This window comes from Eutrigla gurnardus (assembly GCF_963514095.1).
Source record: "Eutrigla gurnardus genome assembly, chromosome: 22".
NCBI lineage: Eukaryota > Metazoa > Chordata > Actinopteri > Perciformes > Triglidae > Eutrigla > Eutrigla gurnardus.
This window is the reverse complement of record NC_139933.1, coordinates 2,359,570-2,387,496: the sequence shown is the minus strand read 5'-3', so window position 1 is coordinate 2,387,496 and position 27,927 is coordinate 2,359,570. Positions and strand designations below refer to the sequence as shown.

Below are 27,927 nucleotides of genomic sequence, written 5' to 3'. Positions count from 1 at the left end.
CTAAAATGATGATTAGAAACGCTTCTGTGAAGAAAGCCATAAATAAACGTTTTGGATGACTTAATCCGTTGTTGGTTCACTTTTGTTTTGTTCCCCCCGCCCCTCAAACGTCACTAAACAGCACTCACATATATATACACCATCAACAGCACACACGAGAGTATTAATTTAGCTTTAATCAGCTGATAGTGTTGGTTTTTAATCTGAATTGTTCACTCATTCGACTACATCGTAGTAGCAGTTTTGTAGTGCTTTTAATGTTTGTATTTAACTTCTTTTTGCAGCGTTTACCACTTTGACACTTCGTGGATGTCCGTCTGTCCGAGGCCCCGTGAAGGCAGCAGCGGGAGCTCATCTGTTGGACAGGGAAACTAATCAGGAGCCAAGTAGAGACTTTTCTGTAGTGCTAGCTACCGGGCTAGCGAGTCCCCCAGAAAGTCCGCCGTCCAGACCCAGAAGGAACCGGGACTCGGTTCGTGACGTACATCGGGTCTTGTGTACAGTACACGACAATCCCTAGCGATGTTTTAGGAGGGGGGGGCGAAGCTTTTTTTTTTTTTTTTTTGCGGCTAGCTTCATTAAACGTTAGCCGGGAGTGTGAGGGGTAAAAAAAAAACTAACTCAAGAGGAAAAAATGGAGCTGGACGACGTAGTCCTGTATCAGGACGACTCGGGCGGCTCTGCCATGATGTCCGAGCGGGTCTCGGGTCTGGCCAGCTCGATCTACCGCGAGTTCGAGCGGCTGATCGAGCGCTACGGCGAGGACGTGGTGAAGGAGCTGATGCCGCTGGTCGTGGCCGTGCTGGAGAACCTGGACTCGGTGTTCGCGGTGAACCAGGACCACGAAGTGGAGCTCGAGCTGCTGCGCGAGGACAACGAGCAGCTCGTGACCCAGTACGAGCGCGAGAAGGCGCTGAGGAAGCACACGGAGGAGGTGGGCTTCATCTCACACACACAGCTGGTTTACTTCATAACCACGGATTATTAGATTAGTCGTATTATGTGATTTGCCAAAGATTAAATGTCGAATCTTAATGCGGGAAATCTGGCAATTCACGCTGTTATATCTAATTAATCAGGAATTATTAGTCTATGAACTATATGGCAGTCATGAAGTTCATTATGAAGCAGTTACACTGATATAAAGTGGTTGTTGACACTTGTTGACGGAGGGAAAAGCAGCTTGAAATATGATAATAAATAATACATTTATTTATAAAGTGCTTTCCATCAAGTGCAACAAGAAGAATATACGTAAAAATAATAAAATAAAAACAAATATTCACAGTTAAAGTTGCAGTAAACTCACTATTATTACTCTTATTATTATTAGATTGTTGTTATAAAAAGCCTGATGCGTTCACTGACCCACCTGGGTCTGCTGAGTTTCAGAAAGAGGGTTAAAAAAAGCACGATTTATCACATCTGAAGCACATAATGTTGCTTTACTTCTAGTTTAAATCACCATGTATACTAGACACACACACACACACACACACACACACACACACACACACACACACACACACACACGGGTCAGTCCAGCCAACCCACCTCACGGTCCCCCAGACCACCTCCTCAGATTTTGCTGGGACCAATTCTTAAATGTGGATCTATATGTTTCTAAAAACATTAGAAATACAGACCATTTCATATGTTAAAAAGGTTGTAAAATGCATGTTTTTGCAACTGCAGGAACTTAACGTTTATAGTCTAGGATGCTAATATTACATAAATGACATCCACATTTTTCAATTACAGCATCAGTTCCTGAATTTCAGAGGTTCCTGAAATGTAGGTGGAATGACCCACATGCAAACTGACCGATGATTTGTCCAATACCTCCGTCATCACACACACAGTACATCTGACACCCTTCAGCACCCTGATGTGTCATCAGTAGGCGTTGGGTGTTATTTATGTGCAGGAGTGTGCAGCCACTTCTCCGCTGGACTCAAGTTAAACCTTTTATTATCAAAGCAAAGCCTTTCATAACACTCTGACAGGCCTCTATCACAACACCACCCAGGGATGCCCCTCTCTGAACCAGCAACGGGTGGTGTGTGTATATATACTGGGATTGAGCCAATAACCAGCCGCTCGCTGTCACGGCTGCTGATTAACTCCTTAATTAATTCATGTGAGTCAGGATTAGGAGCCTGTACAAGGTGTGTGCATGTGAAGCCGGTTAACACACGACGAGCCCGACGGGAAAGCAGCGTGCTGATGGTTTCTGTCTTGTTGTGACATGTTGCTGCAGCTTTTGAGATTTAGCACTCTAGCACTCGCGGTGCTCATTCGTCTTGTTGACCCGTCGTTACCGTGTGTGAAATGCCTCATCTCGTATAGAAGCAGCTCTTCGCTCATCCAGGCGGCCGGTTCCATGTCATGTTGCTGTGATGGTGTTGTAGGGTTTCCTCCGTTTGACCCCTCGCTATGGGAGAGGTCGGCTTCTCCACACGTCAACGTGGATGTGACATTTATTGCTGTAGAGGTCACGATTATGCCATTATACGCTAAATATATTCATTTATATTATGTAAATATCTGATCAAAGAATAAATAAACAAGCCTAAAAATCAAGGAGGATAACGGAAAGGTTTTTGTGATTCATTTTGATATTGCTTTAAATCATAGAACTTAAAATTGTATCTTTATTGAAGGAAATATAACAAGTATAAGATAAGATAATCCTTTATTAGTACCACAGTGGGGACATTTAACAATGGCACACAAAAAAAAGGATAAATAATAATTGAATGAAACCTTACAGATGTTACATGTGTATTTTTAATTTCTGACAGACGTCGGTTGCATTAATATTGAGTAATACTGACACCCACGAACCGTCATTCAAACTGTGACTCAATGGAAGAAATGTATAACAAACGACATCCTCACTGGAGGCGAATGAGAAACACGGCCTCGGTTACTAAGCTCAGCTCATTTGGCTGACAAGTCGCTCCTGAAGCAAAGCAGCGCATTAATCTGCCCAAACAAAGAAGTGGTACGAGCCAAGTGGAGTCCAGAGGAATACCCCCGCTCCGTGGTCCGTCTCGACGGAGGAGGAGAGGAAAAGGCAAGGCAGGAAATTCTTTAAGGGGGGGGAGAAAAACTTCCCTTCCCACTCGGGGGTCGTCTGAAAGACCACAGACCTGCTCCACATAAAACCAGCTGATGGATCATTAATCTATTAATACACGTGTTTCGCCACGCTGTCGCTCACTCCATCATTATAAATTGATAGATTGCCACGCCTGCCTGTACAGACACTCATGGTCCCCAGAGGGTGAATCTCACTGACTTTGATCCCCTGACTTGTCATACTTGATATGAGCTAACATGCGAGGGACGCTGACCTTTTACACAGGAATTCAAACGTCAGTAGGGATGTGGAGATACAGGATGTTTTTTATCCTGGATCACGATAATAAACACTCACAAGTTGATCGTGGTTAATTTCCATTATTACAGTCATCATCAATGTCATCACGAGTCACTTGGAAAAAGCTGTCTGGCTCACTATCATGTAGTCGTGTAAGGAAAAAAATAAATAAATACAGGATAGCCCTAATAATTATACATGTTTTTATTTATTTATGCAGGGTGACTTTATTATTTCTAATTATCTTATTTCAGATTATTTGATTGTTTTTCACTAAAAAGGATGTTCACTGAACAAAGACGTGTGTCTAACACACAATAAAAATATATAGAGAGAGTTTTTTAGTGTATTTTGATGATTATCTGTGTAATATTGTGAAGTTTATCAGTATCTGCGTGTGTCATGATAATATCTGTATCCTCTTATTATTATGTCATTCTAATGAATGATGAGTAATCCTATGAGACAGTTCTTACATCAGATGATTGCATCTGATGGTGAAAGGCCTTAAACAGCCTAAAAAGTCCCAGTAGCAACCGTCAGCCAAGAAAACGGGCAAAGGAGTTGATTTCTTTGTCAATTGAGTGTCGATACAGTGGAGTCCTGTCTGTGTGTGTGTGTGTGTGTGTGTGTGTGTGTGTGTGCGCGCGTTGGCAGTCCGTGACAAAGCGAGCTTTATGCATGCAGCGTCGGGGGAGTCGGTCATATGATGAGCAGCAGTGTGAGAAGGCAACGATGTTCTGGACAATTTGTTGATGAAATAGACGAGTAATGTTACTTTAATGGTGTTAATTTCTGTGTTTCCTGAATTTGAAATGATCAGAAACTCAGGACTGTAACGGTTTGGTTTCTATTTGTTGTTGTAGTTACAGTTGCAGATTAGGGGTTGACCCCCCCCAGTAGTCTAGCCCAGTGCTGTTATGTTAATGCTCTTAGTAGATTTAAATGGGAAATGCATTAACTAACTCGATGTTTAAGATGCTCCCGGACCCCACCGACCCCTCCAGAAGTCTTCTACCCTCAAACCCCAAATAATCTCCTTACCTCTGTCGTGAAACTCATTTAAAAAAACACTAATAATAATCGTTAGTATCGTCACAAACAGTCTTGGGGACGAATATTATTCCGATAATCATCAAAATACTCTTAAAATGGCACCAAAACATCCAGGAAACACTTTACCTTTACATTTTGTTAAGAAGAAAACGGTTGTATTGTCTCAGAAATAGGACACACAACTTATTTTACATCATTCATAAATAAAAGGATAATTCAATCTTAAAAAAATAGCAATAATTCCTGGATTTTTAAATTGGACTCTTATTTTTTACTCGTTTGCCGATAAAAAACTAGACATCTTTTCCATGTTACTAGTGGCGATATGAAGTTATTGATAATACTGTGACATCCAACCAACTAAACTCACAAAATCAAGTCCTTTTCCGTTATTTATTCACTTCATTTGTGAGCTTTGAGATAAAAAGGCGGAGAACAAACATCTCCGTCCATCGACGACTGGATTGTGTTTTTAAAAGAAGAATCAGGGAAGCATCTTGAAGGTGTCAGCCTCCTTCAGTCTCACCACATCGTGGGTATAATGAAGAGGCTGTGTGTAACGGGGTGCTCAGGTGATCCTCATCCCCGTGCAGATGACACCCGTACCCCCCCAGCCCCGAGACCGGCTCCAGGACCTTCTTATCCTCTGAGTATCCACATCACAAGACCGCATGCTTCCAGGCCCGTCATCAGACACCTGACTCCACAATCACCGGACCAAACACGTAGAATGCCTTATTTTTAGACTTCTAGCCTATAGCATTTAAGTTGTCAGAAGAGTTTGAGTGTTAAAGGGGCAGTTCACCACAAAATACAAAATCCCTTTAATCCCCGTTTCCTCCAATGCTGTTTATCTAGATCGTCTAGAATCTCTTCATTAAATCATGACCGGTTACTCAAGATAATCCACAGATCGTGTCGTCAGCAGTTTCACGTGGGAACTATTTTCTTAAATACGCCCTGCGAACCGGATCGCCACCAATTTTCCGTTCTATTCGGATCTTCTGCGAGTTAGAATTCACACACAGTCATATTTCCTTTGTGAGGTTTATATCTTTATTCTACTTCCCTTCATGTTTATTTGTTCCTTCAGAAACTTACTGTTCCTGTGAATTTGCCATCAGGGATGAATCGTTGACCGAGCATTAAATGGATTAGATTTGGTCTCATTAGTGGTTTTGTGATCTGAGACGGTTTCAGGAAGCCGAAGTCCCCAAGTGTCCATTGTGTCCCAGATTACCCAGAGTATGAATATGTATATTACCATGGTAAAGATGTGTTGGTGCATGTTGTGTACAGAGAACACCTCGTGTTGCTGTGTGTTATTTATCCCGTTTCTCCTCGTATGAAAACAGTCGTAGTTCTCCGTCCCCCGAGAGAAGGACTGAGGTTACAACAAACAGCTGCCGTGAAGATTGAAAAAACAACTCTGGCTCTTAATATCGACCGTTACCAAACACACACACACACACACACACACACACACACACACACACAAAGGCTGTAGCTGTAGTTTTTTTATTTTGGGGAGAAGGCTGTCGCTAAGCACCTGTTGTGCAGAAAGCTTAAATGACTTTCACAATGGACAGACAGTGTATGCTCCATTTTCCACTGGTATCACTGTTGGCACACACACACACACACACACACGCACGCACGCACGCACGCACACACACACACACACACACACACACACACACACACACACACACACACACACACACACACACACACACACACACACACACACACACACACACACACACACACAGCAGATGTCAGACTGGCGAAGAGGAACGTGCACGAGTGACCTTTCCTCTAACTGATCACCCGTTCACAGTGTTCCTGTGAATATAAGTGATAATAAATGCTCTGTTCTACATTATGCACACTGTTGTGCATAGTCCATTATTTTTGTATTTTGTTTATATCTTATCTTATCTTTCTCTCTTTTCCCCGTCTTCCTCTGCAGAGGTACATCGCCCTGGAATACTCCCAGGATGGCGAGAAGAAGGATCTCCAGTGTCGGCTGGTGGGGTTGGAGTCTCACACACGCCAGCTCGAGCTGAAGACTAAAAACTATGCAGATCAGAGTAAGTCCACAGGCAGACTGTATCAGTATGAGTGGTCCAGCACCCAGACACCAGACCAGATCCTGTCAGCAGCATGGACAGTCTGCAGGTCCCGATGGACCCCCATGTCTGACTGAATCCAGGCCATTAGTAACATGCTAACTGTTCTAAGCCCAGAAAGGTTCAGGAGGATTTGTTTTAGGGAAATAAGGATCTGACCTCCTTTTAATCTTTACCTTTTATTTTGAATAGCAGCAAAAATAACAGCTTTAAACATTCGTGTAGAGTAACTTCAGACATTCAAAAAGGACGGATCGTAGTCGTCTTTAAGTCTCCAGAGCCTGCTAGTCTTTCCAGGTCATTAAAATAAAACCCCTCATGATGTGTGCATGACTGCACTGCCAACAGAGAGTGTGTGTGTGTGTGTGTGTGTGTGTGTGTGTGTGTGTGTGTGTGTGTGTGTGACTGCTTGTTTGTTCCACCGCAGAACCGCAACATACGCCTCATTCATGCTAAGGGGAAAATTGAGAGCCCTTTTAGAAAAAAGCCTTTCTGTTTCTTTTGATGTGAAACAAACCTTTTTTTAACGTTTGTGAGTTTCATTTGTCTGTTATTATATTTGTGGACTGAATCATTAATCTGGACACGCAAAGTCTTATTCAAGGAATGAAGGATTTACTTATTTAATTAATGCTTTACTTCGTTTATTTAGCCTTTATTGGATAGCTTACAATACAGAATGACAACACAACTCTGGGATTTTGTTATATTTATTGATATATTCTTTATATCCCGACAGTGCGTAGCATTTACAAAGTTGCATGGAAGGAATTTAGAAACAAACTCAGATGAAGTGAAGTATTTGTTGTGTTAAACCTGTGTGTGTTTGTTGTTGTTTTTTTACTTGGACATCTTTTCAACAGGACATATTGAGGTTTTTCACGCGGGGCTTTCCTTTAGGATCACTTCCTGTTTTACTGCACACACCTGTGTTTCTGACCTGGGTTATTTCTACTGCTGTCTAACCACCAGTTCCTCTATCAGCCCTTTATAAGCACACCGGATCACCATTTACATCACTCTATCCAACTCTTACTCTTCTGTCTATCCTGTGCTGAGAAATCTGACTTGTCAACTTTGCTGCAAAGCCTTAAGTATGAAAGGTCGAGGGAGATGTGAAAGGATATTTAAGTCTAGACATTTTGCTTGGCTGGCATCTGTAAAAACTTATTATAACTGATGTCAGCTTCGAGCCACTAACGACGGACTAAGACTGATGGTTGCTCTCAAGAGACAGGTCTGGTCTTTTTTTTATCTCCATTTGGTTGGATGTTTTAATTCTCAGGCTACTTGGACTTTTATCATTTCAAATATATAATAAAATGAAACATATTAAACCCAAAGGAGCTGCTTTGTCAGATTAGATTTAGATGTTTGTGTCATTATTGTCAAAAATCAGTGTGTTTGAGTGTTTGATTGACATTTTAATGGCTTTAATGATGATCGTTTAATGCTTTCGAGGCTCTCTGCTTGTTGTGATGATGCGTGGTGGCCCTCTAGTGGCTCTCAGGTGTCATTGCAGCCACAGCCTCCCCATCACAATCACTACGACACAATTAAATGCTGTCACTGGCATAGTTTGATGAATGATATGAGTCGATATCAATAGACTAGAATAAATGTCTCATTTTGAGTGAATTGTTTCTACTTTTCTTCCAGTTAGTCGATTGGACGAGAGAGAAGCGGAGCTCAAGAAGGAGTATAATGGCCTCCATCAGAGACACACTGAGGTACGTCGGTCTGGGATGAGGATGTCTGTGTGTTTACGTTTAAAACATCACAACTGAATGGAAACACAATGAGTTAAAGTCCTTAGAGAGAATTTAACAGCTGACCTGTGAGTGATAGAAAAGCTGAAGATGATTAAAATAAAAAACTAAATACATTTCTATGATTCAAACACAAAGTATCCAAACGTGAACCTATGTTTCTGCTGAGTCATGATTCCACCTGGTCTGTTGATACATTATGCATCCCTACCAGATGCTCTGAAAGCTTCAGCAGCAGCTGATCTGAATAATGTTGAATAGAGACGCTGTCACCTCCACACACTCATTACCACATCCTCATTTATTGTCTGACTGTCACAGCTGTGTTCGACACATTATGTCACATTCATATGTGAGAACAATACAATATGAATGTGTGTTTTCTACCTTCCAGATGATCCACAGCTACATGGAGCACCTGGAGCGAACCAAACACCAAAATGGAGTCTTGGTGGCAGAGCCCTCGGATACCAGCACATCCTCCAAAACACGGTGAGGCGAGCCAAATGCACCCTTTTTTACCGTAAAGTGTCAAAACCTGAAGTCCATGTCCATGATGGAGTTACTCCTCAGCCATGTTTTCAGTATCGGCTGGATGTCATTGTCTCCTTTCTCTGGTTTGGTGATATTTATCCTCCTTTTGTGTGTTTTTTTTTTTTTTGAGGATGGCGATATTATGGTTTGACCAAATGGTCAGAGGTGATGCCCTGACTTTTCATGCAACACCAACATGAGATTGATAGTTTTGTCTTGACGGTGAAACGGTACTTTTTATTCATGTTCCCCTCAGAATAAATGAGAAATAACTTTGGTCATTGTTGGACTTTTAGTGCCATCATCAGGTCAACATTATACTTTGGTTTATTACCAAGTAGCTGCAAAACTAATGACATCCTTCCCTCATCACCCTATTAGAACATTACACCTGCTAAACATCAGCATTAGCATTTAGCTCACATGTAGCCTCACGGAGCTGTGAGCCAACTCTCCATTCATCTTATTATGCAACTGATAAAACACAGTTGGCTGCACCTGTGAGGAAGCTGGCGTGTCCTAAGTTGTAGAAACGTTTCACTGTGACATCTGTACCAGTATGTACATAATAATAATAATAATAATAATAATAATAATAATATGTTTATTTGATGTAGCACCTTTTTATAAAGTCACAAAGTGCTTCACATGATAAAAATGGTTGAAATAAGACCCACAGTAAAATGAGCAAGCAATAATTAAATAAATAAATAAATAATTAAAATAAATACTGTAAATAAAATAAATAAATAAAATATAAATAAATAAATACCTAATTAAAATAAATACTGTAAATAAAATAAATACATAAAATAAATAAAGTAAATAAAAAAAATAAAATAAATAAAAAAAATAAAAAATAAAAAAATAATGTAAAAGATTTAAAACAGAGAATTACAAACATGAGCCAAAAGCCCTAATTAATTAAGTAATTAAGTTAATTCCCTCTGAAGTTGTAAAACTACCACCAAACAGTCCAATAGGAGTGAACAGTGACGAACCCAACAGACTCTGCTGTGTGTTTTAATCTCCCATGGACTCTCTGAGCATTCAGGCAGCTCTGTATTTCTTTCCCCTTCACTCTCCCTCCAGTCAGACACACTGCCCCCCCCCCCTGATCTGATCACTCTCCCTGTTTTGCAGCCAATAAGCTGCAGCCTGAGAAGAGGCTTTTTAAAACGAGCTGCCTCAGCACCCAAAAGAGAGAGAGAGAGAGAGTGAGAAGGGGAGGGAGGGGCGGTTGGCGGGGGGGGCATCAGAGTGGGAGAGGGGGAAAGCGTCAGAGTGTTCTAGACCGCACAGCGGCAGCGACGTCGCACCTCCACCGAGGATAGGAGGAGGAAGAGAGGAGCTGCTGCTGCCTCCCTCCTGCCTGCTCTCCGTGGATCTCTACTGCGTCTGAGTGCTGGATTACTGTTCTGACTGCTGTTCTGACTGCTGTTCTGACTGCTGCTGTTCTGACTGTCTGGCTGCTGCTGGAGGGTATCTCTGAATGTAGATAACACCAGCACTGGTTTATTAATGTCCAGTCAGAGGTCAGCCAAGGTGAATTTGGAAGCTTCAGTGACCTCCTCTTCTACCTGAGCAGCCCTCCCAAACCTCTCCTGGTCCCCGTTGAGGCACTGGGCCATGATCTGGGGGGGCCATGAGCCCCGGGTGTATGCTGCTGTTTGTTTTTGGCTTCGTTGGAGGAGCGGTGGTCATCAACTCTGCCGTACTGGTGTCTCTGTCAGTGCTGCTGCTGGTCCACTACTCTGTCTCTACCGGCGGCTTACCTGCCCTGCCTTCCTTACCCTCCCTACCCAGATCCAGCAGGTACAACACGTGTGTGTGTGTGTGTGTGTGTGTGTTAAGTGATTAGATGTTGTTGTGATCTGTGCCTCTGCTGGTCCGTTGCCATGCAGTCGCAGTGTTAGCTGCCATGTGGGTGTGTTATCATCAGACGGCTCTCTGGAAGTAGGTCAAGAGAGAGAGACGGGGAGTCGTAGCTGTTTTTATTCTCATCGTTTAATTAACACCTTTTACAGGATGGGATAGTGGAGGATAGATGCGTGACAGAGACTGTGTTTTTTTTGTCCTCACCCCATCGGTTCAATCACAAAAGGCAGCATTGGTCACCATCAGTGGCCTGCATGTGACCTCCCTCTCAGTATGCTGGTGTGTCCATTGTTTTTGGGGCTGCTGCTTTTCATTGCTGCCGGCCGGCTGCTCTTTTTCAGCGGCAGCCATTGTTCTGCCCGACTGTACACTTTTCTTTTTTTCCCTACCTTAGCCACTGGAGTGAGAACCTGCTCTGATGCAGTGGAGGCTGCAGGGTGTTTATTCCAGTGTGGGTCTGAATGTTGTCTAGACTTTCAGTGCTGTTGTTGTTGATTGGGAGTGTGGACACCTCCTTGCATGAGTGTGTTGTTATGAGAGCTGGAGATGGTCTCAGCTGACCGTCTAATAACACACATGGCAGAATACATCTCCAAACACCCAGACAGATACAGAATGTGTGTTAAAGCCCGAGCTAATATACATGGGAGGTATTTATGACGAGCAGCTTTTATTTCTCTTTCCAACACTTTAATGCCAACTGTCCCAAGATGAGTCTATTTCTAGCTGATTAAACTGACCATTTGATGAATCAAAAAACAAATTAAATGTATAATCTTTACTGTAAGTGACTCTTTGTGAAGTATAGTAGCTGTTGTTTGTGTAAGTGTCACTTTCTCAGTAGGAACCTCATCACAGCCCTGGCCAACATGTCCAACCTGGGTTATGTAGTGTAGACTGTGCACTTCTTATTGGACAGGATAAATCACATGTCCATGCTGGTGTCCAGACTTCAGGTCTCCTTTCACTCCCAAAGGAGTTCTTTGTGTTTTCAGCCTCACTAGCAGCGACGTTCAACATATCGAGTGCAGGTCAAAGTTCTTTCACGTATCTGGAGATAGAGCTCAGCATCTTTTCTCAGAGACATTCATGGTTCCCAGAAGATGCATCCTCCTGACTTTGTTCGTTGATTTTTGTGGTTTAAAGTAAAAAAAAATGTCCAGGCCACTATTGGACGTATGCATGTTCCCTTCAGGATAAATCGGAATAACTTTTTACTTTCTGGAGTCATCACAGTCAGTATTTCCTTTTGTTTATGACTAATATAACAGTCACATGGTTTTTAGTTGTTGTCATCCTATCAGGCTGAAGTAAGGGGGTAACCATAGTTAATGTGCATATTAAGGATATGAGAAACGATGAGCTGAGAAGACAGTAAAAAGACAATAAGAATGAATAAATAAAACGGTCCAGCCTCATAAAGCTGCTGGAATCACAGAGATTTGTTAATTCCCCTTTTTGACTCCTCCCCTCCTCCTCTTTGGCCTCTGCATTCAGGAAGGAGCGTCCCATCTCCATGGGCATATTCCAGCTTCCTGGGACCGATGGTATGACCCCTGACCTCCAGAGGGAACCCGTGGACACCCCCGCTGAACCATGGAGATTCAACAACCTTAGCCATCCGCGCTCCAACACCAGCCTCAAGGTGTGACTCCACACACACACACATCCAACTGGCTTTGAACACCTTTATGGATTTATATCAGGAGATATAAAGTGTAAACTGTCTGTAAAGTTGGCTCGTAGAGCTTCCCACGGGTCGGACCGGTGACATCATCCCCCTATTTCACTTGAAAGAGGTTGTGGAAACAAAATGCAAACACCCGATGCCAGAAAACGCCAAAGAAATAGTACGTTTCTATTCCGAGAGAAAGGATTGTTCAGTGTGTGTGTGTGTGTGTGTGTGTGTGTGTGTGTGTGTGTGTGTGTGTGTGTGTGTGTGTGTGTGTGTGTGTGTGTGTGTGTGTGTGTGTGTGTGTGTGTGTGTGTGTGTGTGTGTGTGTGTGTGTGTGTGTGTGTGTGTGTGTGTGTGTGTGTGTGTGTGTGTGTGTGTGTGTGTGTGTGTGTGTGTGTGTGTGTGTGTGTGTGTGTGTGTGTGTGTGTGTGGCATGGAGCCCAGCAAGCAGAGGAAGTGGTACCATTCAGGGGCCTGCCTTTAACCTCAGGGGAGGGTTGGAAGGACAGAGTGTCTTCACATTGTTGCCGTTGGAAACCATGCTGCAAGCCCGGCTCCATCATGAATATTAATGACCCGGCTAATAAGTATTCATTTGCTGTTGTTACACTTCGTATAAAAGGGTCACATGGATTTTTTTAGTAACCTTTTTAGTTTGATCCACGTTATTAAGAACGGTGTTGTTTCATAACGTCTCACCCTGGAGTCCCGGAGTGCTTTATAGGTGTCACGATACATCTTTCTCACATACATGTCTTCCCAGGCCTCCATGGACCAGATATACAACAGCACCTTTTGTGTTTCTGTCCTCTGACTTGACATTTCCCAAAGATTTACAGTTTAGATCCCTCTCACCATGTGAAGGAGCTTGTGTGCATGTGTGTGTGAAAGTTTTGGGAGGGTTAGGGCTATTATAAGAGCTATTATCAGCAGTGGAGCAGTGGAGGGAAACTTCCCGCCCCCTACTGGCTGCTCAGTGCTACTGCAGCAACAACAGCGTTCTGCAGGAGTTAGTTCCCTCTCAAAGTCGAGGGGTTTCTTAGGTATTTGGTCAGATGCCTGAAGGTCTGTGGTTGAAAATCCCCAACAAATACAGGTATTTTTGTCGAGGTGCTACCTTTTCAGTGTTTGCCTACAAAAACCCATCCTCCCTGCAGCACATGTAGCGATAGCAGCATGCAGACCAGAAAGATACTGAACCAAACACGAGGAATGAAAACCTTTGAGAAAAAGCTCTCCGGTGTTTTCTCATCCATCATGTCGGTGAAAGCTCATCTGTTTTCAAGGTGACCGAGGGATTCTTTTCCGTTTTGTTGTTATCCTGATTGATTATTTTCCATCACGCTCGGTGCTATTTATAGCACTTTAAGCCACCGGCGTTAACGGATCAAAACAATACAGGGTTACATATTCTGCATGCCTCAGAGGGGCTGCTCACTGAAGATTGATTGTTACTGTATATCCTGTTCATTTTCACTCATCGGCCAAGTGGGTCACCTTGTAGACCCGAACGTGTGTTTATGGCTGAAGATCTTGTAGTGGAACATCTTTCCAGTTCTTTTTTTTTATTGTTTTAAGGAATGAATGTTCAGAAATATATAACAAACAAGTTCTTTAATATCCCTTCAGTTTGGGGAACGGTTCTCACCAGTCAGAGAGGAAGGTGAAAGTTCACAGAAAGAGAATTTGGCCAATCAGAAGGCTGATCAGGACCAGGTAGACCCGCCTGTCAGTAGTTGTGTTGCAGATGTTGCTGTAGTGTGATTAAATCCAATGGAGCTAACATACTCACTATACCTGACATTTAATGTAAAGTGCATGATGCTGACATGCTCTGCTGCCAGATATTTATACATATATTTACACATATGATGCATCGTGGAGTGTCCTGGTTGCATGTTGTGGTTTGGTTCCAGTCAAACAGGAATGGGATGTAGATTTATGTGCTGATGATGCAGTTTTCTGATCAGATTCTTCAAAGTTTGAAGAGAACTCAAGTCGCATTTACCAGCTTTTTTTAACTTGAATGTCTTTGAAAAAGCTAATAAGTGCACCTAAAGTTGAGGTGCACTTATTATTAAGTTTTTCTTTAGTCTACTTTTGAAATGGATGGATGTTTTTGTATATTTGAGACTTAATCCCACGTTGGTGCTGTTGTGTTTACTCTGCATTTTCGAATAATCACTAATTAAAGCAAATAAACACTTCTCGAAGGTCATCCCCTGACTCTCTGCTCCTCCTCTTCCTCCACCATCAGGATGAGATGTCCGGTTTCAACCGTGCAGGCTCCAAGTCCAGTACCCCCACCAACCAGGGAGGTGCCTCCAAAGGTGGACCTCCTGTGTCCAAATCCAGCACCTCCATGTCCTCTCAGGGTGACACCTCCAAATCCAACACCCCCACATCGACACACGGTGCTAACTCTCAGTCCGCCGCGCGCGACGAAGCGTCCACGGCAGTGAGTGCGGCGTCCAGCCTGGGTGGAGGGTCGGCCTACGTCACGGCCCTGCCGTCGCCTGCTGCTGCCGCCGGGGCCGGCGTCGCCACGGAGTCTGCAGGACGGGAGGTTTCAGAGGGGCTCGACAAGAACCTGGACTGGAGCGGCGGGAAACCGGAGAGCAGTAAGAACATCGCAGCCGTGCAGGAAGGACAGCAGGGTCGGCGTGGGATGGACGATCCGGAGTCTGCACACGTCAGAGGGGCCGGTCAGTGACATCAACACGGGACGAGTTAACATCCACCGCCTGCCGGCTCGCTCATTCATGTAACGTTTCTCTGCTGGTTGTTTTAGATGCAGCCGATGACCTGGAGAAGTCTGAGGTGCAGGCCATCATAGAGTCCACTCCTGAGCTGGACATGGTCTTCGAGGGCTGCAGGGGAACAAGGTGCAGGACTGGACGGCTCTTTGGCATCAACACGTCTTTCTTTTTTCCCAGAATCTGCCACGCCAGCGTCAGACAGGAAGTGGAATGTCCCACGATGCTGGTTTTCTGTTTTCGTCTTGTTGACAATAAGAAAAAGATTCACAATGACGGCCCAACAAATATTACACATTAGCATCCCAATCGTGTGTAAACGTTTGTATTCATGTGTGTTATGATGGCGATATTTTTGCTAAATAATCATATTGCAGTTCGAGACACAGCAGTAAAAGTATACAACAGTAAGGTATCGGTATCGCTATCGGGAATGAAATGCTTCTTTCTTATTTCACTTTCCCTCCCCTCCCTGTCCGTCTAATCCAGCACACCCACCAAATGCGGCGTAGAGAATCTAGCATTCGACCGCAACACGGAGTCTCTGTTTGAGGAGCTGTCGTCTGCAGGAAACGACCTGATAGGCGACATGGACGAGGGCGCCGACATGCTGGGTGAGAAGCCAGAAACGTTCCTCATCATCTCTGCTTCTCCTTCATATCGTGTTTTCTTAAATTCTCTGTCTTTTTCTCTGACTGTCGGTGCGTAATCCTCCTCACAGATGAGTTTTCTGGTGTGTATCAGTAAAATCCCTTATTGATGTGCAGAATAGTGAGTAGTGCTGTGATGTGAGGGGCAGTAATACTGTAGACTACAGATCAGACCATTCCACTCATAAAGCTCTTCCTGGTTTGCATCTTTTCTTGCATGACTTTCAGACTACAACTTTCTAGGTAAGACCGAGACAAGAGTGTGTCGGTTAGATAGAAGAAACACTTCTGATTGATGTGATTATCAATAATATATATGTTATTTTCCCCTTTTTCATGATGGAGCGATAAGATGGAACTCACGTTATGGTTGATCATTTTCAGGTATGGGTCGGGAAGTTGAACATCTTATCCATGAGAACGCCCAGCTGCTGGAGACCAAGTTAGTACTCAGTATAACTTTTACTTCTTTATTTATTTAAGCCAATATTGCCCAACAAAAGTGCCTCATCAAAAATAACTTTTTGGATTTTTTTTTATTTAGCCTTTATTTAACCAGGTAAGTCCCATGTGATCAACTCCATTTTTTATTTTGTCTATGTTAATGTCTAACAAATAATATGTATTCAACCTAATAAACCCACATCTGTAGCAATGTTTGTTTTTGTTGTCTTGTTGCATTTTATTCTAAAGATTGATATTGATAACAAGGACAGTGCTGCCACCCTGTGGTGAGCATCGGTATCACCGTTTAGAAACACATGTGTTTGGTTTGCAGAAATGCTTTGAACGTGGTGAAGAACGACCTGATCGCACAGATGGACGACCTGACGTGTGAGAAGGAGGTGCTGCGAGGGGAACTGGACGCCGTCACTCAGGCCAAGAGCAAGCTGGAGGAGAAGAACAAGGAGTTGGAAGACGAACTCAAGAAGTGAGCTGTGGTTTGGCTTCAAACGCACAACATTCACACTTAAAGGCCCACCAGTATACTATTACATCCGAGTATACACGTGTATAAGAATCTGTGTCCTGGCTTGCAGGGTTCGAGCAGAGCTTGAAGACTCCAAACAGAAAGTCAAGAACGACAACGAGGATGATGTGAGTCCTGATCCGAGTGTGTGATGCAGCTGGAGCTGTAAAACCTGGTTTTAAGTCTCTCTAAACATGACATCATCTTGTGCCGGTGTCGTTGCAGCAAAGCGACGTGCCGACGGCACAGAGGAAGCGCTTCACCCGGGTGGAGATGGCCAGAGTCCTGATGGAGAGGAACCAGTACAAGGAGAGGCTGATGGAGCTGCAGGAGGCCGTCAGGTGGACCGAGATGATCCGGTAAGATGGAAGCAGATTCAGATTTTCATGGTAAAAACACCTAAACGATGTCGTTAGTTTAATTGGTAGTTTCCAGTAACTTTGCTCTACTCGGCATAAAGACAGCTCAGAAATAATACAGTGTTTTTTTCCTCCACCAGACCTCATATTAACCACACAGCCAAGATGCCTTTGTTGTTGTCGTTGCACTCTTTAAAATCATAATTTCCATATAAAATGCTGTTTCCACACACACACACACACACACACACACACACACACACACACACACACACACACACACACACACACACACACACACACACCATCAGACTGGAAGTACAAACTGAGTCTGATGCAAATATGGTTTGAGGTTTCCAGTGGAAATGCAGGAACTGACTGTAAAACCCTGACTAAAGCACCAAAGAGTTTGATTCAAAGTGAATTTTCTCTCTCAGGGCTTCAAAGGAGAACCCGGCGCTTCCAGAGAAGAAGAAATCCAGCCTCTGGCAGTTGTAAGCTCCTCTTTAATTTCCCTCCTCTCAGCGCTCAAACATCAGCCACAGTGTGGTATTTTCTGCATTTCATTTTGTTTTTCTTCTGTATTCCATGTTGTGTGGTATTCTCCAGGATGTAGGTAACAGCTCGGACATGTTTTCATCTTGAAAACAGACTCTTAACAGAGGAGAGCCAGTCAGCGACACCGAGCTGCTTTTACTCTCAGAGTCGTCTTTGATTAGTAGTTTAAGGGTAACTTATAAACATCCAGAATGACAGCCTTTCACAGATCTGAGGCTGGGAGAATGAAAATCTCTGCTCTCCTTTGTTAAGTCTCACAAGGAATGACTTTGGTTTGGTTTGAAGGATAAACATCATGACATCGGCAGCACAATCTGATAAATCCACCGTCTCTCCCGCCCTGTTTCTGTGTGTCCCTCTATATTCTGCCTTGTGATGTCCGTGTGCAGGAGGTGTGTTTGGGAGGGGTTGCTATGGAGATGGGAAAAATCATAAAGATAAACTTAACAGAGCTCTTATATAGAAGTTACAGGCTTACATGAGCTATAAAAGTATTAATTTGGAATAATTGCTAGATATAAAGTGACGTAAAGTGGTAAATATGTGTAGAGTTAGGGGGAAATGTCCAGTTTTCGCCCTGTGTTGTTGACTAACATCCTCGTCGGTGCATGATATTAACCCCGTACTGAAGCATTGTGGGAGGACAGCTGCTCTGCTGGTTAGGAGACAGGTCAATGGGGTCATGCATATCAACGTCTGCTACCCGTTTAAAGGCTGGCATGGTGTGTTTGTGTTGGTGGGCTTTTTATTTGACCCTTAAATGTGGACCCTGACCTCTGCTGCTGGAGCTACTGCTTTGTGTCCACCCCTCTATACGTTTGTCCGTGTGCTTCTCTCTCTCGTTCCTTCCACCTTCCCCGCCCTTACACTTCCAGTTTCAGCCGTTTGTTCAGCTCGTCGGGCGCCGCGGCCAAGAAGCCGGCGGTGGAGGCGCCGGTGAACGTCAAGTACAACGCTCCCACCTCTCAGATTCAGCCGTCCGTCAAGAAGAGGAGCACCACCCTGCAGCAGCTGCCCAGCGACAAGAGCAAAGCCTTCGACTTCCTCAATGAGGAGTAAGTCTGTCGGGGGGGCTGAAGGCTAAAGGGGGGTTGGGACGGGACGACACGGGATTTTATTACAGCTTGTGATCATTAATTTCGAGTTGAAAAAGCTGTAATCATGGAAGATACGTGAAATAAAGAGCCTGATTTTAAAAATACAGGATATAACATTTTCTGTCCAGTTTGTCAGCTTTCATACCAGCCTGAAGGAACCGTTCTAACCAGGAAAACAGCTGGTTTGAAAGCAGCCTGAGATCCAACATGTTGTCACTGAGCTGTTCTCGTCCTGCAGAGTGGCGACGGAGAACGTGGTGTCCCGGCGGGAGCAGAAGAGGGCTCAGTACCAGCAGGTCAAAGCCCACGTCCAGAAGGAGGACGGCAGAGTCCAGGCGTACGGCTGGAGTCTGCCCAAGAAACACAAAGTAAGGAGGCTGCTCCTCGGCTTCTCGTGACGGTTCCACTGCTGTGATGTCATACATAATCATAATCATACTCTTCCAGGCCAACGGTGCTTCAGAGAATAAGATGAAGAATCTTCCTGTTCCCGTCTTCCTCAGACCTCTGGATGAGAAAGCTGCTTCTATGAAGGTATTTCCTGTTTGTTACCTGCAGTGCAAAGTACAATATTTACATGACATAAAATACAAATAATAAAATAATTCAAGATCGAGGAAGACCTGCCCTTCTTTACAATATCATGTTTACAATAAGCTCATATATCTTTGTATCTGCTGTGTCTCCAGCTGTGGTGTGCTGCCGGCGTGAACCTCTCCGGAGGTAAAACCCGAGACGGAGGTTCGATCTTCGGAGCCAGCGTGTTTTACAGCGACGTGGCCGGACCGGAGAGCCCGAAAAAAAAGAAAATAGGATCTCAGAGCAGCCTGGATAAACTGGATCAAGACCTCAAGGTAAGCTCACAAGGGAGAACCGCCGTCATCCCGTCCCACAAGGGCGTAAATAATCACAAAGCAGCCGACATCACACGTGTTTTTTTGTCCTTGCAGGAGCAGCAGAAGGAGCTGCGGCATCACGAGGAGTTGTCGTCGCTGGTGTGGATTTGTACGAGCACAGAGTCCACCTCCAAAGCCGTCGTCATCGACGCCAACCAGGCTGGAAACATCCTGGAGAGCTTCTTCGTCTGTAGCTCCCACGTCCTCTGCATCGCCAGCGTTCCAGGTCGGCGGATGAATCCTGTCATACGAGTCCACAAAGAGAGGATTCTATGACTTATTAACATGTACGTGTTTTTTTATTTTAGGTGCCAGAGAGACAGACTACCCGGCTGGAGAGGAAGTCGCTCCAATCCCTGGGTCTGGACCCGCGGAGGAAGACGGCTCGCAACCGGCCGACGGCCCAGCAGGGGGCGACGGCGTGCTCGGAGGCATCACCGTAGTTGGCTGTGAAGCCGAAGGAGCGTCAGCTGTTCCTCAGACGGCAGGAGAAGACGGAGAAAGTGGTCAGTCTTTACTTGTTTGATCCTTGTTTTTTCCACTTGCATTTCTGTGGATCTGTTAGTGGAATTAGTTTTCCTTTCATTTGTGGTCCTTCTGTAAAAAGCTGTCTCCAAACATCATGTTGGTTGTTTAGAGGACAATAACATCTCATTTAATGTGATGAACAAGTGACATAATAAGTAGACTGAATACTGACCATTGGATTGGTACAAATATGGAGTTTACCACAGCTGGAAGGGGCTGGAAAAGCATGGAAATGCACCTTGAAATGCTTGAATTTGAAAAGGTGTAGGAACCCTGATGATGATAATAATAATAATAATAATAAAGCCAAAAAGGACACCATGAATGTTACCTATACACACATGTGTGGGCCAAGTTTACAAAGAGATGATCTTGTCTCCAGGCTCCAGACCAGCAGAGGAGGCCACGGAGGCCACGGAGTCCAGCGCCGGGTCTGCAGACCACAGAGAGAGCCTGAGGGGGGTCTACACCGAACACGTCTTCACCGATCCACTGGGAGCTCAGCAGCCGGCGGAGGCTCCAGCCAACTACTCTCAGAGGTAGCAGCAGTGGCAGGAGGCCCGTTACACGGCCCTGTGGTGTTCCAATAAAACTGGGCAACCATTAACAAGCCCACTGAGCCACAACATCAAATCACTATAAAATAAATCAAACATTTACTGTTTGATCGTGAAACTCTGTGTACATATTAATGTGACGGTGATCTCTTAAAACACCAATCTCAATGCTTCCACGGTCCATTAAACTCACTTCCTGTTTTATCTGTTTATATTCAGTGTGTTATGGAAGCCTTGTGAGGACAGAGAAACCTTGTGATCCATTTTATTAGTCTGATTTAAATTGGTTTCTGTCCTGTGTTTGGGAAAGAAGTTGTGCCAGGTGATTTATTTGTTTGTTTTTGTGGATTATTAAATTTTCCTCTCTTTTTATAGAATAGTAACTTGTTTTTAGAGTAAAAACTCACCTGCAAGAAAAGATGAATGCTTTTAATCCTCCATGTCTGACATGTAGTGGTACACTGCACCCTCTTGTGGCCAAAATACGTATTACAACAATTAAGAAAACTTTTTTCCCACCTTTTTTCGCAGATATTTTCAAGGAATTTACAAAGATTAATTTAAAAAAGTCATACATTTAAATCCAACTTAGAAAATGGATCCCCAGAGCTGTATTTGTAACGTTTTTCTTCAGTGTATCATGATGTCATAAAGCAGAACAATGAGTCTCTTGTGTCCGGTGAGCAGGGAGAGTGATCTGCTAAAAGACGGCGTGAGTTCGAACCCCGACGCCGAGGAGCAGGACCTGATGAGAGAAGAGGCCCAGAAGATGAGCAGCGTCCTGCCCACCATGTGGCTCGGTGCACAGAACGGATGGTGAGTTGTTGTTTTTATCGCAGCTCTTCACCTCCAGTTCAATGTGCTGATTGAGGAACCGTTTGTGTTTCTAGTGTGTACGTCCACTCGTCTGTGGCTCAGTGGAAGAAGTGCCTCCATTCCATAAAGCTGAAGGACTCCGTGCTCGGCATCGTGTAAGTGTTAGAAACACATGATGGATGCAGGTTTTACTATTTTACTGTTTAATAAAGAGATGTTTACACGCCAATATACAAATATATAAACACACACAAACAATGTTCCCTATATGTGTAGAAGTAAAGGTCAAGAAAAATTAAGTAATTCAATTAAAATTATATTAATTGTATTATTTATCAATAGTAATTGCAATATTAATTAAATTTAATATTTATTAAAATAATAACAATAGTTATTATGATGATAATAATAATGAATAAATCATATCATTAATATAATTTTAATTACTAGATTAATTTTAAATTATATTTATTAATATTAATTTTAATTAATTATAATAGCTTTTAAAATAATAATCATGATTATGATGATAATAATAATTAATAAATAATATAAATAATATAATTTTAATTACTAAATTAATTTTAAATTATATTGTTTATTAATATTAATTTTAATTAATTATAATAGCTATTAAAATAATAATCATGATTATGATGATAATAAATAATACAATTTTAATTACTAAATTAATTTAAAATATATTATTATTTATTAATATTAATGAATTATAATACTTATTAAAATAATAACAATCGTGATGATGATGATAATACTAGTTTAATTATTACTATTTCCCTACAGGCACGTGAAGGGTCGGGTGCTGGTTGGTCTCTCTGATGGCACTTTAGCCATTTTCCACAGAGGAGCAGGTAAGAAACACAAGTTATTTTAAAAATAACTAGTAATAACCTGATGTAGGATTTTCACCTGAATAAAACCATGTATGTGAATGTGTTTGTTGCAGATGGACAGTGGGATCTGACCAACTACCATCTGTTAGACTTGGGGAGGCCACACCACTCCATCCGCTGCATGACGGTGGTTCATGACAAGGTGTGGTGCGGCTACAGGAACAAGATCTACGTGGTGCAGCCCAAAGCCATGAAGATCGAGGTATGTGTTGTATTTGTACCTTTTCATTTAGGGTTCTGCACGCAGCATTGCATTATTTCGTGTCCCTTTGCAGAAGTCCTTCGACGCCCACCCTCGTAAGGATAGTCAAGTCCGTCAGCTGGCCTGGCACGGAGACGGCATCTGGGTCTCCATCCGGCTGGACTCCACCCTCCGGCTGTTCCACGCTCACACCTCCCAGCACCTTCAGGACGTCGACATCGAGCCCTACGTCAGCAAGATGCTGGGTCAGTTCAGCTCACTCTCACTCTTCCTCATCATCAGACGCTTCCTCGTCAACTCTTTGGTTTTGTGTTCTCCTGTGTTTCAGGTACGGGGAAACTCGGCTTCTCCTTCGTGAGGATCACGGCTCTCATGGTGTCGTCCAATCGTCTGTGGATCGGCACCGGGAACGGAGTCATCATCTCCATCCCGCTGACAGACAGTGAGTTCAGGAGCTGGTCTGGGGTCTGTAGAAGGGGAACGGTATAAATGCAGCTCCATTTACTGCTATTATTATTAGTATTAGTATTATTATTATTATTATTATTATTATTAAGTTTATTTGTCAAGGGATAACATCCAACATTACGTTGATTATTCAGAAAATAAAAAGTGATATTTGATAATTCTGTCTTCATTTGAAGACGAATTATCAATGAGGTCGCTGAATTCAACGGTGAATTATTATAAAGTTTGAGCGTTTTGATTTGCCTCTTACATCTCTCTCTCTCTCTGTTTCTCTCTGTCTCTCTCTCTCTCTCCCTCCGTTTCCATCAGCAACAAACAAGGCAACCAAGGCGGCGGTGGCGAGCAACCAACCAGGAAGTGTGGTCCGCGTCTATGGCGACGACAAGAGTGACAAAGTGACAGCCGGGACGTTTGTTCCGTACTGCTCCATGGCTCACGCCCAGCTGTGTTTCCATGGTCACCGAGACGCCGTCAAGTTCTTCACCGCAGTCCCAGGTAAACAAACACGGGCTTTTATAGAGATTCTCCATTAGAGACAAACGTCTCAAACACATCTTAGTTATTTTATTATAATTTTATTTTTAATATTTATCGTGTTTTATCTTGTTGTGCAGCACTTTGGAAAGTGTTTGTTGAAATCGTGCTATAAAAATAAAGTATTTTGCAAATGAGAACCAGTTTGCTAGCTTTACTTGGCAGCTTATATTATAGAATGTAGATTTAAAAACTAGATAGTGAGAGAGCTGAGATCTCATTTAATCCAGTTTACAGGCGAGAGAAGGGTTGTTGGGTTGTTATTTACAGGTTGGGCTTCTGTGCTTTCCAGGTCACGCCGTTCCATCTGCGTCCTGCGGAGTCGAGGCAGCAGGTGAAAAGGCGACAGATGCCGCAACTCAGGAAGGAACCAAGTCCATGTTGGTGATGAGTGGAGGCGAAGGCTACATCGACTTCAGGATGGGTGAGTTGGTACAGGATGGATTTAAAAACCCCAAATCACAGAGTTGTCCGGGACCCTCCCGTGAGAAAGGAAGAACGTTTAAGAGGGGAAAAAGGAAGAAACCTCAGGGAATAAAAAGAAATTACAACATCAAACCATATGACATAAATAATGTGATGAGATCAGTAATAACCGTAGTAACAGACAAATAACTACTAAAAGGAAGGGTGTAGGAACCCTGAACAAAATAGGATGTAAATAATGATAATAATAATAGAAATAGCAGCATAAGAATAAAAGAAATATGACTAGCAGTAATAATAGAAAGCACAAAGACTCATGGAAGAAGTTAGTGATTAATGATCCAGATGGAGAGGAAGAGGAGGAGCTCATAGAATCAGAGGAAGTCCCCGGCAGATTGACTAAGGGCTGGTCCAAGGCAAGCCTGAGCCAGCCCTTAGTGTAAGCCCTAAGGAAAAGAAAATTGGGATTATTCCAGGACCTTATGAGGACATTTGGAGACGTCTCTCTGTGTGTCTCCAGGTGATGAGGACAGCGAGGCGGCGGCGGCGGAGGAGGCCGAGCCCATGAAACTGCAGCCCTTCCTGGCTAAAGCCGAGCGCAGCCACCTCATCGTCTGGCAGGTTCTTGCCAACGAGGACTGAACTCTGACCTCGGACCCCCTGAGGGTCCGGTTTGCCTTTTTTTTCTTCCCCTCTCTAACCCGAGTTCAGGTGGTGGACTAGGCCCCGCCCCCCTTCCACAGATAAACGGGTTCAATCAGCACTTTTTACTTCCTGAACAATAAGAGTGAAACGGCTCTGAACCGGAGCGGTGCAAAGAGATTCACAGCAAACTGCATGTCATTGTTTTATTATCAGTTCATTTTTTTTCTTATTTGTTCATTTTTTTAAAAAATATATATTTTATGAATTTGAATTTCAAAGTGTTATAATGCCTCTGTCTCTTCTAATGTTCTCTGAGGTTAAGCTGTTAATGGACACAGAACCTTTTTTGTTATATTTGCTCAGCAAATCCAATGAATTTTGTCCTCCGAGGTTTGAGTTTAGTCTCATCAAACATTCTCCCCTGGTTCTCCTTTAATAATAGAAGACCGGGGGCTTCCTAATCATGTTTGTCTTTCCTTTTGAGAACTTGGCTTTTGATTGTATGCAAGACAATTTGAATTGATTGCCAGTCGTCTCTAGATCCAGATTTAGTTTGAATGCGAAATACATCAGCTTCACCTGGTTGGTTTCTGTTTGAGCAGAAGATGAGAGCCACCTATTTATCTTAATATTCCAGTCACAGGGCGACGAATCCAATCTTCTGAAAAATGAATTCCCGCCGCAACGTTCTGATAAAAACCCAGCGGGTCGCTTCCTAAACGCATATGAATGGAAAACATATTCCATCCAATATCTTTACAACTATTGGATGGATCGTCATGACAATTCGCACAGAAATAAAAATGTTTTTCACATTTGTTTTCCAATACCTGCAAAATGATAACATAAGCCTCAGCTGTTTAGTGCTATTAAGCAAATGTTAGCATGCTGATGTGAGCATTAGCATGCTAGCACGGCCGTGGCTCCTCTTCTAGCTTTACTTCTCACGAGATCGGATTCTTAGCTCGGTAACTTGAATGTCATAATAATAATTATACATTAGAGGCACAGACTGGAGACTTAATAACTCAGTGACTGACAAAATTATATTCACAAAACCTTAATTGTGAACTGAACCGCACCAGCTGCTGCCGTAAATCCGCCCTTCCCCCTCCAGGATCACTTTGGTTGCGATGCTGAGAGGTTTGGATTCTGGGGGGACTTGTATTTAATCAAATATGACATGATGGAGATGCTGTCTTCCCTCTGCTTCCCCAGCAGCTCGTAGACACTTTAAAGCCTTAGGTGAGACTTTTTTTTAAAGGTGTGACAAAGTATTTATTTTTCTCCTTGAACGAATGTCGCTGCGCTTGCTTACCAAAGGAAACGGAATAAAAAAATGATGGATAGTTTCACCAACATGCTAAAAAAAATACAATAACGGTGTCTCAACTTAACATTGTCATGTTTGAATGCGCCTTCATGTAAATAACACGCACGTTTTCTAACAGAAATCCTGATATATAAAGATAAGATATATTTTTAGACTTTCATATTTGAGGGGAATTGACATTTTCAGGGTATGAAAGAAAGAAAGGATGGAGGATTTGCAGGATGTTACTTTGAGAGGATTAGATGAGCAGCCAATTTTGAGGATTACCCCCCCCCCCCCCCCCCCCAACACAATCCTTATCTTGACATTTAGAGGTCAGAATAGAAACATTGACAGTTTTTGCCCCTTTAGTGCAACAAGTGCTCAGATCTCCCCTCCTGAAGGCAAACTGCTGTCTATTTTTTATTTTTTATTGTTTTTCTGACGTTCATTTGGGTGTATTATTATTATTATTATTATGAGACTGTATCTCTGGCCTCTTGTGTACTAGTACCCTCTACTGGTATTTTGTCCATACTTTCAGTCTTTTATCCTGAGTGTGTGTGTGTCCGTCTCCTCTCCAAGAGAGGAGGTGCTGTTTAGCCGTTTCAGTATTTATTTACAGTGGTTGAGCCTTTGCAATTCAGAATGTATCTTTGTACATTGAATATGAATCTATATATACACGATTATATATGTACGAAACGAAACATGCAAAATGGCTTGGGTTTATTGTTTTGACAACGGTTGTTGAAATGTGTTTTGTCGATGGGGGAGGGGACCTTCCTCAGCTATGCACCTTGTTGCTTCAGGCCCCCTTTTTTAATTTAAATGTATGTAGAAACCCCTGCAGCGTATCCACGGACCCCCGACACAATCAGTCTCCAGCTAACAGGAAGAAGCGAACACACCGTCTTGTACTCCTGCAGCATCTCTGGCCTTACTTCTTTTTAAACGGTCAATTAAAGCAACTTTTGTGGGCAAGCGTCGTCTGCTTGTGATGTTTATTTGTCCTCAGATTATTCACAGCTCCTCCCTGAGATGTTGGACATGAAGCTTTTTATAGTTTTTTTATTTATTTATTTGACTGTGACTTCGACCTTGCAGTAAAGCAGCCAGTAAACAACCAGTCGGACCAGTTAAACAGCAGGTAGTTTGTAAAGTACTAGTTTGACTCGTGGCTCAGATACATCATAAGAAGTATTTTAATGTGTTTTACATTTAAACAAACGTACACCTGTGTTAGAATGCCACTGGATCACGCAGCCAATTTGAATGCATTCAAACGGTAGTTTGTAGTAAATGAATGCTGTTGCTCCGTTTGTAATAAACCAAGCAGCAAAATCACGTTACTTTGTAGAAAATGCTAATAAGAAGGATTTAAATAAAAGGTCTCATCACCTGAGACAACCTGTGCTCACTGTTCTGTACCGACACCAGGTGGCGTGCTTGAGCTACTACTGTAAAGGATGTTCCGCCCCTCCCCCGCCTGTGATTGGTCCGCCACCCTGTTCTATTCAAGGCCTTGGTTTCATGGTTCCAGCCTGTTGAAGGAGGCTGAGAGACCCACACTGACACTTAAATCTCTTCACCAGCTCCCGGCTGAAACACCTGGCCGTCACCATCACCTTCACGGTGGAGTAGCGGGTGGAGGAACGGGTGGAGGAACGGGTCAACACAGTAACAGAACAGTGTGTCGGCCTGTAAGAGTAGTAAAGCAAAGGCTGGTTTCTCCACAAAAACATTGAAATGTTAAAGGCGTTAAATTACAAATTCAGATCATATCTAATTGAGGGATTCTAGCTGTTGG

General features: G+C 43.2%; 1 protein-coding gene across 4 annotated transcripts; it reads left to right on the top strand.

Annotated features, from left to right (window-relative positions):
• Nucleotides 1–280: 280 nt before the first annotated feature.
• On the top strand, nt 281–27,101 carry spag9b (sperm associated antigen 9b). Of its 4 annotated transcripts, none has more exons than XM_084040465.1 (30): nt 281–934; nt 6,414–6,534; nt 8,233–8,303; nt 8,737–8,834; nt 12,252–12,399; nt 14,059–14,145; nt 14,687–15,134; nt 15,221–15,314; nt 15,675–15,799; nt 16,220–16,277; nt 16,614–16,766; nt 16,876–16,933; nt 17,031–17,164; nt 17,602–17,655; nt 18,598–18,777; nt 19,058–19,187; nt 19,267–19,353; nt 19,509–19,673; nt 19,770–19,941; nt 20,024–20,221; nt 20,626–20,782; nt 21,488–21,616; nt 21,691–21,771; nt 22,421–22,488; nt 22,584–22,732; nt 22,806–22,977; nt 23,061–23,174; nt 23,510–23,695; nt 24,027–24,158; nt 24,681–27,101. In XM_084040465.1, the coding sequence occupies exons 1-30, from the start codon at nt 635–637 to the stop codon at nt 24,800–24,802; spliced, it is 4,191 nt and encodes a 1,396-aa protein (XP_083896591.1). In that variant the 5' UTR covers nt 281–634; the 3' UTR covers nt 24,803–27,101. The 4 variants fall into 4 exon arrangements, with proteins under 4 accessions (XP_083896591.1, XP_083896590.1, XP_083896593.1 ...); XM_084040464.1 differs by having other exon boundaries at nt 17,602–17,658; XM_084040467.1 differs by lacking the exon at nt 14,059–14,145 and having other exon boundaries at nt 284–934; nt 17,602–17,658.
• The last annotated feature ends 826 nt before the right edge of the window (nt 27,102–27,927 follow it).